This window comes from Sorex fumeus, unplaced genomic scaffold, assembly GCF_029834395.1.
Source record: "Sorex fumeus unplaced genomic scaffold, SorFum_2.1 ptg000042l, whole genome shotgun sequence".
Classification (NCBI taxonomy): domain Eukaryota; kingdom Metazoa; phylum Chordata; class Mammalia; order Eulipotyphla; family Soricidae; genus Sorex; species Sorex fumeus.
The window spans coordinates 7,201,163-7,211,546 of NW_026606099.1; the positions used below are offsets into that span (position 1 = coordinate 7,201,163).

General features: G+C 53.6%; 1 protein-coding gene and 1 non-coding gene across 2 annotated transcripts in view; both read right to left on the reverse strand.

Moving 5' to 3' along the window:
• BIN2 (bridging integrator 2) overlaps nucleotides 1-7,803 on the reverse strand; it is a 40,906-nt gene extending 33,103 nt beyond the window's left edge. The window contains exon 1 of the mRNA XM_056120161.1: nucleotides 7,712-7,803. Within this exon, the coding sequence (XP_055976136.1) occupies nucleotides 7,712-7,792 (81 nt within the window). The 5' untranslated portion in view covers nucleotides 7,793-7,803. The remainder of the gene's footprint in view (nucleotides 1-7,711) is intronic.
• LOC130029377 (U6 spliceosomal RNA) lies at nucleotides 2,937-3,040 on the reverse strand. The gene has a single exon (XR_008793330.1). It is a non-coding gene; the product is annotated as a U6 spliceosomal RNA (small nuclear RNA).
• Nucleotides 7,804-10,384: the final 2,581 nt, after the last annotated feature.

The following is a 10,384-nucleotide window of genomic DNA, read 5'->3' on the forward strand; positions in this document are numbered from 1 at the left end:
TTCCCGGCATCCCATATGGTCCCCTGAGCACTGCCAGGAGTGATTCCTGAGTGCATGAGCCAGGAGTAACTCCTGTGCATCGCCGAGTGTGACCCCAAAAAAGAAAAGAAAAAAACACCACCACCTGCAGCTTCACAAGAAGGCTCAGCACATCTGCTTAGGGGTGTGCTATGGGCATGGTGGGTAAGGGAGTTAGGTGGAGATCAGTGACTCAGTGTGAGTGCTACTAAACCAAGCACAGTCCGAAGTCTTGTGAGTGAGGAAGATTTTTCTGCAGAAACTGATCCAAGCACCTCCTTGACTGTGAGCTATATCCCTGGTCCTTCATTCTGGCCCCCAGCCGGCTCTGGGCCATGCTCAGGATTGAATGTATGACTCTGAAAACGCAAAGCCTTTGAGTTCTTTCTCTGGGGCCTTTGATTTTGGCCCCCACATTGGTGTGCTTGGGGGGGCCACCATGCTCAGGGAACCCTGTGGGCTCCAGCAGAGAAGCACTCCAGCCCTTTAAACTATCTCCCCAGCAGGGGGACCTATATTCTTTCCATTCCCCACCCCCCCCCTTTTTTTTTTGGTGTACTCGGGTGCTCTGTGCTCAGGGTCAATACTGGGGATCAAACCGGGGTCAGCCACTTGGAAGGAGGGCAAGCACCTTACTATCTATCTTCCTTTATTTGGGTTTGATTTGGGGGCCCTACCCAGAAGTGTTCAGGGCTTATTACGACACTGAAGTGATAGGGAACCATATGTGGTGCAAGAAATCAAATGAGTTGGCCACATGCAAAGCAAGCGCTTTACCAACCCTGTACTATGTCTCCTGCCCAGGTCTCGAGTCACCTTCTTACTGTCGATTTATGGCCACACCTGGGGGCTCAGGGTTTACTCCTGGCTCTAATGCTTAGGGATCACTCCATTGGGAGACCCTATGGGGAGTGAGGGATCAAACCCGCATCAGCCACTTGTAAGGCAACTGCCTTACCCGTTGCATTGCCTCTCTGGCCCCAAGTCTTCCATTCTTAATCCTAGAGTTCGTATCTCTCATTTTCAGAGGTCTCTGAATAATGCTTGAGTAGAGGTTATGGAATCAGACCGACATATGCCCCATCTTGGCCCATAAGCCTTTGGGCAAATTACTTAAACCTCAGTAGGCATAACTCATCTTCCCCCACTGCGTAAAGATATTATCTTCTGGAATAGTTGGGGATAATTAAATATATTAAACATGTAAATTGCTTTCACAGAACAACCCTACAGTGAGTAAAATAGACAAATCCACTGCCTTTTGATCTAGTTCTAATTCCTTCCCTACAAATAAATTTCTATTCACTTTTCAGTTTACCCCACATATGTCTGTGTTTCTAGACAACATCTCACTCAACACTGGACTCTGAGTGTGTTGTCTTCTCCTTCTCTGTGTGAAGCCAACTCCTTCTCCGGTTTCCCCAACCCCCCAGAAACACCAACTCCTTCTCTGGTTTCCCCATCCCCCCCCCCAGAAACACTCCCGTCTCCTATACAGTTGCAAAACTACCTTGTGTGATGTAAATGCAGTTCTCACTTCCTTCCTGCTACCCCTCCCTTCCTTTGCCAAAGATTTGGTTCTTCTTAGGTGAAGCGACTTGAAAGGCTAGAAATCAACTCTTGTTAGCGTCAATGTGGCACGGCCAAGGGCAGATCAATCAATCTCCCCAGTTCACAAAAGAATCAAGGGAAAATGGATTGGAGGGATGTGTGTTTGTGAGTGTGTGTGTGTGTGTGTGTGTGTGTGTGTGTGTATGTTGAGACACTCCCGTCTTCAATTCTGAAAGTGAAGAGGGGTGTCTTCCCATCCTTGAAGCATAATCCAAGTTACCCTGGGCCCCAAGTTATCTGTTGCCAAAAGCAACAGGACTACATGTCAAACTTCACACACTGCACATGAACCAGGGTCCCTTGAAGAAGGAACATCCCAGATAGTGCACAGATGGTCACCAAAAGAATGAGAACCTTTGACTCCAGGATTATTTCTAAATGAAAGCCCAGCCAATGCCAATTTCTAAATCTTTGAGTGTGCTGCACCCAGTAGGCCTATTATGACCACTGAAAAGTTAAGACTACATAAAAAGGACAAGAGAGAAAGAAAATGGGATAAAATATGAAGACTTGATCGGTACAATATCCCAGTGCTCACTGACCAATTTAAATGTTGGTATAGGTTGGGGTGGAAGGATAAAGGTCGGCCAACAAAAGGCCTGCACCCATGTTTGGAAGTTTACAGGTCCTCGCCAAAAATCACGTACTATAATTCAGTAAATTCTTCTCAGGTGTGAAACTACAGTTATATAAGAAAGTCTTGTTTTAAGATTATATGCAAGTAAATTCTTCTTAACATGGCCCTAATGTAACATCCAGCCTTTCCCCCGTTACTCCTTGTGCTTTAGTTCAGCTGTAGTTCTCACTATTCTGCTGAAGAGAATTTCCAGACTCCTTTCCTAGTTCGTGAGGGTCCATCTCAGCTGGAAGCTTCTCTTACCGCTGGCCTGAGGAAGCGTCCTTGTCCTTCTCAAGTTCTTTTCTTAAGTACAGCCTCCATTATAAAACCTGCTTCGATTCTCCCAAACCTTCTGTCCTCCAAGTTCTTGTAGTTATGCAGATCTTTAGGTTGTTTATTTTCTGGGTGTGAGTGTGTATGTGAATGAGTTAGCCTGGGCCTCATATATGCAAAGTATGTGCGTTACCACCGTACAAACTTGGCCCACTTTATTTTTGCTTTTTTTTTTTTGCATTTTGGGTCACACCTGGCGATGCACAGGGGTTCCTCCTGGCTCTGCACTCAGGAGTCACTCCTGGCGGTGCCCAGGGGACCATCTGGGATGCTGGGAATTGAATCCGGGTCGGCCGCGTGCAAGGCAAACGCCCTACCCGCTGTGCTATCTCTCCAGCCCCTATTTTTACTTTTTTAAAATACAGAACACTTCATGATTTTGCGTGTCATCCTTGAGTAAGGGCCAGCTAATTTTCTCAGTATCACTCTAAGTTTTTTAGCATATGTGCTGCCTAAATGAGCCTCACTTTCTATTTTTGTTCTTGTTTGATGGGGTCCACAACCAGCAGTGCTCAGGGCTTAGTACTGGCTCTGCACTCAGGGATGACTCCTGGCCAGCTTGGGGACCAACTGGGGTGCTGCGGCTGGAGCCTGGGTCCGCCGCTTACAAGGCAGGCACCCTGCCCGATATGCTATCACTCTGGCCCACCACTTTAGTCTTTTTTGATGGTGTTTCTGTTAGCAGGTAAGAATTTCTCTTATTCGTCTCTAAATTGGCTCCTGTATCCTGGACAAAGGAATTTTTCTGTAAATATTCACTGAATATTCACTAAGATATCAGCTGGCTAAAAGTCCACAGAGGCGCCCAGATAGCTCACTGGGCTGGCGTGTGTTCCTTTGAGCTTGGGAGGCCCTGGTTTGATCCCTGGCACTGCATGGCACCCCAACACCAGTGGGATTGACCCCATGCACCAAGCCAGAAGTAGCCCCTGAGCACCTTGGGGGTGTGAATCCTCCCCCAAAGGCAACAAAGTAAAAGATCAGTAAAAGAATAATAAACAGGGGCTGGAGCAATAGCACAGCGGGTAGGGCGTTTGCCTTGCACGCGGCCGACCGGGGTTCGATTCCCAGCATCCCATATGGTTCCCTGAGCACCGCCAGGGGTAATTCCTGAGCACAGAGCCAGGAGGAACCCCTGTGCATTGCCAGGTGTGACCCAAAAAGCAAAATAATAATAATAATAATAATAATAATAAGCAATGCCCTTCTGAGAGGCCTGGCATTGAGAGATGGCAAAAAAAAAAAAAATGGCACAAGCCCTGGTCTGAAATGTGCAGATGTAGCACACTGTAGAGGCCCTCCCGTTGATCGTCGATTTGCTCGAGCAGGCCCAGTAACGTCTCCATCGGAGACTTTGTTGTTACTGTGTCTGGCATATCGAATACTCTCGGTAGCTTGCTGGGCTCTCCGAGAGGGGCGGAGGAATCGAACTCGGGTCGGCCATGTTGGCCGCTTGTAAGGCGAACGCCCTACCGCTGTGCTATCGCTCCAGTACACTGTAAAAACACAATAAAGTCAGTTGGAAGAAACCTCATGTTGAGTCCAGAGTGGGAATTAGAAATGAAACAAGACAAATACTTAAGCTTCATGGTGTTTAACTTGACCTTTACTCCTGGTTCTTCTCTGTTTGTTTTGTTCTTCTGGTTTTGAGGCTGTGCTCAGAATTTACTCTGGCTTTGTGCTCAGGAATCACAGGGGCAGGGCTGGGGGGAGGAGGTCGGGGTGTCAAATCCGGTCAGCTGCAGGCAAGGCAAGTGTCCCATCAGCTCTACCATCTCTCCAGCCCCATACTCGGAGTTTTGAACTTGAGACGTGAGCAAAAGGTGTCTCTGTACCCTGCTTTGATCTGAGACACCAGCAGGAAGTGGGGAGGCATAGCAGGAAGGGTGGAGGTGCAGATATCTGCTCGATTTATCAGAACCCCATGAAGCGAGCAGCCTGGGCTTGGTGCCCAAAGGCAGGACTCACTTAGGTTTCAGTGACAGTCCTGCCACTTGTCAATTTCACTCGAGCCCTGTTTCCTCATTTCCAAAACTGGGATACAAAAAGATGTTTAAGGGCTTGACAAGATAAAGGAGCTGGAAAGATGGGATAGCAGGAAAGGGAGCTTGCCTCGTACACGGCTGACCCAGCTTTAATCCCTAATACCCCATGGGACAGTAACAGCAAGTCTCACAATGGAGACGTTACTGGGCCCACTCGAGCAAATCGATGAACAACGGGAGGACAGTGCGACAGTGACCCCATGGTCCCAGAGTCAGCCAGGAGTGATTCCTGAGTGCAGAGCCAGGAGTAAGCTCTAACCCTTGCAAAATTTGGTCCCAAAGAAAGAAAAGATAAAGTGAGATTATAACATGAAAATGTTGAATCCACAAAAAGAGAGACTTTTTTTTTCCTTTTTGGGTCACACCCAGTGATGCACAGGGGTTACTCCTGGCTCTGCACTCAGGAATCTCTCCTGGCGGTGCTCGGGGGACCATATGGGATGCTGGGGATTGAACCTGGGTCGGCCGCGTGCAAGGCAAACACCCTATCCACTGTGCTATTGCTCCAGCCCCATAACAGAGAGATTTTTGTCTTACCAATATTCCTGTTTCTCATATTAGGCACTTGATATTTGACAGAGTATTATATGCTACTCAGATGATTACAGCCAACTGCCTAGAAAAAACATTATGAGAGGCTGGAGCAATAGCACAGCGGGTAGGGCATTAGCCTTGCACGTGGCGACCTGGGTTTGATTCCCAACATCCCATATGGTCCCCCAAGCACTGCCAGGAGTAATTCCTGAGTGCAGAGGCAGGAGTAACCCCTGAACATCGCCGGACGTGACCCAAAAAGAAAAAAAATTGTGAAATGTCCCAGGAAGTCCTTTTTTCTTGTTCTGTTTTTTGGGTTTTGTTTTTTGGGATGCAGGGCACCAGCTGCATGCACCAGGCTCGTGCCTCTCTGAGTTCTGAGAACTTAGTCCTCTGCCACAACGTGGGAATTCCCCTGGGTAAATTTGAATTTAGTCCTTCTTTTGTTTGCGTCTTCTGCATTTGCTTTTTTGTATTGGGAATATCTGGGTAACTGATTCTCCCCTTCGGAAAGAACTGATTCTGAGTTGAAGGGGCCCACCCTCCTCTGCTGCCCCTCCCCCATCTCACTTCAGTCTGTCACCATTCTGATGCCCCAAATCACTGAACATCAACTCTCTCTTAATCTTTTGAGGTTTTCTGTTTGCTTGTTTGTTTTTTTGGGGGGCCACACCCGAAAGGGGTTATTCCTGGCTCTGCATTCAAGAATTACTCCTGGCAGTGCTTAGGGGACCATATGGGGTGTCAGAGATTGAACCCAGGTTGGTTAGGTGCAAGGCAAGTACGGGCCTTACCCACTTTGCTATCGCTCTGGCCCCAACTCTCTAATCTTACTGATGCAGAATCTGAAACCAAGGGCAGGCACGCTGTTTCCCCAAGACTTCGGAGTCCATGCTTAGAAAAGAAGAAAAATTTCAAAGTACGGAAACAGTGTTAATGACAGGTTAGATGAGAACAGGTCATGAAAGAGTGAAGAAAAATGTGTTCTTAAAAAAAAAAAAAATAAGGCTGGAGCGATAGCACAGCGGTAGGGCGTTTGCCTTATACGCGGCCAACATGGCCGACCCGAGTTCGATTCCTCCGCCCCTCTCGGAGAGCCCGGCAAGCTACCAAGAGTATTCGATATGCCAGACACAGTAACAACAAAGTCTCCAATGGAGACATTACTGGGCCCGCTCGAGCAAATCGACGATCAACGGGAGGGCCTTTACCTTTACCTATATATATATATATATATATATATATATATATATATATAGGGGGCTGGAGTGATAGCACAGTGGGGAGGGCGTTTGCCTTGCACGCGGCCGACCCGGGTTCGATCCCCAGCATCCCATATGGTCCCCCGAGCACCGCCAAGTGACTCCTGAGTGCAGAGCCAGGAGTAACCCCTGTGCATCGCCAGGTGTGACCCAAAAAGCAAAAAAAAAAACCAAAACTATTATCCACAACTTAGTGTTTAGAGCTTTCTTTTATCTGTTGTTTTTTTTTTCTTTTTGGGTCACACCTGGCGATGCACAGGGGTTACTCCTAGCTCTGCACTCAGAAATCACCCCTGGCGGTGCTCAGGGGACCCTATGGGATGCTGGGAATCGAACCTGGGTTGGCCGCATGCAAACCTAATGCCCTACCCGCTGTGCTATTGCTCCAGCCCAGATTTTTTTTTCTTTTTAAAAACACACACACACACACACACACACACACACACACACACACACCCCTTCCACAGTCTTCTTAAATATATTGTCCCTACCATCTATCCATTCTCTGTAGGGTCTCCCAATTTGGGGGGCTGGCGGCCTGCATTTGGAAGATGATAGGAATAGTTCAGTTCTTAAGCATCCGGGGTTCATCCAAATGTTCCGAAGGCCACAGCCCCTTAGAAAACCAAAACTGGACCCCAGGGCCTTTGTCCCCCTCCGCCCCTTTCTCCGGGCTGACCATCTCCGTGTGACAGCTCATCTACCAGGAGGACGGATGCGGATTTTCTGGAAAACGCTTAGTAGAGGGGTGTGGGTGCTGTCGACCCCGTGGGTGAGTTCCGGGGGGACCAGCCTGCCTGAAGCTAGTGCTGCCTTGGGGCGACACCCGTGTCCAGCGTGGCGAGAGCGCACAGTGGGCAGCGCGACCCGGGGGTCCCCGCCTCCCACACCGCCCCCGAGCACTGCGGGGTGACCCTTGGGCGCAGAGTCAGGAGTCTCCCGTGCGCATCGTTGGGTGTGTGCCCCCACCCCGGCCCCCCAAATCACACTCCCACCCCGCGCCCGCCTCGAGGCCGGAGGAGTCCTGGGCATCGGGCAAACGGCCAGCCTGGGGTCAGGGGCCGTCGGGGTCAGCGCCCGGGTTCGACCGGCCAACGGCCGCCGCTGCCCGCCCCTGCGCGCCCCTGCGCGCCCCCCGGCCCGGGCCTGGGCCCCCCAGCACGCCGCCTTCCCGGGGACCCCCGTGCCCGCGCCTCGGCCGCGCCGCCCCCTCGGACCCGCGCCCGAGCATCCCCCGGCGGGCGGGCGGGCGGGACCCGCGCCCGCGCCCGCGGCTCCCGGGCACCCACCTTCTCCTGGGCCCTGCTGAGCTTCTTCTGCACCTGCTTGGCGAACAGGCCCGCCGCGCCGCCCGCCTTGCCCTCGGCCATCCTGCCGGCGCCCCCGCCACCGCCCTGTGGTTTCTGGCGGGCAGGGGGGAAGTGCGGCCTCCCGGCGTGCCCCGCGCCCCGCGCCGCCCCCACGCCCCTCCCGGGGCCGCCCCCGCCGGCCTGCGCGCACCCACACCCTCGGCCGCCCCCCTGCACGCACCCACGCCAAGGCCACGCCCTCCGCACGCACCCAGACCGCCGCCGCCTCCACCCCCCCAAACGCACCCACACTTTGGCCTCCCCCCCTGCACGCACCCACACCTCGGCCAACCCCCCCTGCACGCACCCACACCTCGGCCACCCCCCCCACCCTGCACGCACCCACGCCAAGGCCACGCCCTCTGCACGCACCCAGACCGCGGCCGCCTCCACCCCCCCCTGCACGCACCCACACCTCGGCCACCCCCCCTGCACGCACCCACACCTCGGCCAACCCCACCCTGCACGCACCCACACCTCGGCCACCCCCCCCACCCTGCACGCACCCACGCCAAGGCCACGCCCTCCGCACGCACCCAGACCGCCGCCGCCTCCACCCCCCCCAAACGCACCCACACCTCGGCCACCCCCCCTGCACGCACCCACACCTCGGCCAACCCCACCCTGCACGCACCCACACCTCGGCCACCCCCCCCCACCCTGCACGCACCCACGCCAAGGCCACGCCCTCCGCACGCACCCAGACCGCCGCCGCCTCCACCCCCCCAAACGCACCCACACTTCGGCCACCCCCCCTGCACGCACCCACACCTCGGCCAACCCCCCCCTGCACGCACCCACACCTCGGCCAACACCCCCCTGCACGCACCCACACCCTTTTCGGACAACGCCCTGCACACACCCACACCCTCGTCCACTCTGCTGGCCCCGGGGCCCACCCCTTCCTGCATGCACTCACACCCAAGCCCACCCCGCTGTCCCCCTCCGTGACTACCCCCGGCCTGCAGGGACCCACGCCCACCCCAGACTCTGGGCCCAACAGGAGCTGGCTAGGAGGCCACCGGCCTGCCCTCAGGCGTGGCCCCTTCAAGGGTCACTGCAGAGCATTGAAAGCAGCCGTCCCCACACAAAGCCTTTTCCCCACGTGGACTGAGGTGCCTGTTGGGTCCATCAGGAAGGGTGGGTGATGCTTGCTCAGAGAGCTTGTTTGTTGATCGCAGCTGCAGGTTTCTCTTAGTATGGACACCAGTTTGCTGAATAGACCACGTTTCTTCCCCAGCTTGCCAGGGTTTTGTTTTTGGTTGGTTTGTAGTTTCGTTTGGGGGCTGGCAGTGCTTAGGGCTGACTCCTAGCTCTGTGCTCAGGGATCACTTCCGGCGGCGTTTGGGGGACTATCTGGCATGTCTGAGACTGAACCCGGCTTGGCTGCATGCAAGGCAAGCCCCTTACCCAATGTACTATAGCTCCTGTCTCAGCTCGCAGCTTTTTCTTGGTTTGGTTTTGGGGGTTACACCCGGTGATGCTCAGGGCTTACTTACCTTGGCTCATCACTCCTGGCGGTGCTCTGGGGGCCCACATGGGATGCTGGGGATCAGACGCAGGTCAACAGCGTGCAAGGAAAACACCCTACCCACTTGCACTGGACCCAGCTTGAGGGTTTGTTGTTTGTTTGTTTGAAGACAAGAAAACCTCCGCCAAGAGGGCTGGGAGCCTCAAAATCGTAGCAACAGAGGGCAGAAGGTAGACAGGCCTCCAAGGGTGGCGTTGAAAGGAGCCACCGAGCTAGAGGAAGAAACGGGCTACGTGGGAGAGGAAAGCCTCTTCCTTTCAAAGGGCCGAGGAGCAGAGAGCGGAAGCTGGTGACCGGGGGGCTGTTTTCCTGGAGTAGTGAGGACATGGGAAAACAGACTCAGGCTTGTGCAAGTTGGGGCGTGGCTGCCGCCTTTACAGCTGTTGCTTCTCTAGGGAAAAGGTCTCCACAAGGAAATGACTCCCTATCTGTGGGAGGGGAGAGATGGAATCAGTGCACTAGGTCAAGAGGAACCGTTTCTTCGGGGATTTTTTTTTCTTTTTGGATCACACCTGGCAATGAATGCACAGGGGGTGCTCAGGGGACCATATGGGATGCTGGGAATCGAACCCGGGTTGGCCGCGTGCAAGGCAAACGCCCCACCCGCTGTGCTATCGCTCCAGCCCCTTCTTCAAGGATTTTACAGTGGAGGCAAAACACACTGAAGGAGTGGGAGAGGGTCAAAATACATTTTCTGTGTGTGTGTGAGGTTTGCTTGGGGGATTAGACCCGGTGGTGCTGGGTATTGAACTCAGGGCTCTTGTATGCAAAGGAGGCGTTCGATCCTTACTGCACCCCTCTCCCCTCTGCAGCCCCCTCCCCACACACCCCACCACTCCCACTATTACCACTATCACCACCTCCTCTCTCCCTAGCTTGGGGAGGGGGGGGTTCACTTTTTTTTTTTTTTTTTTTTGCTTTTTGGGTCACACCCAGCAATGCACAGGGGTTATTCCTGGCTCTGCACTCAGGAATTACTCCTGGCGGTGCTCAGGGGACCCATATGGGATGCCGGGAATTGAACTCAGGTCGGCTGCATGCAAGGCAAACGCCCTACCCCGCTGTGCTATTGCTCCAGCCCC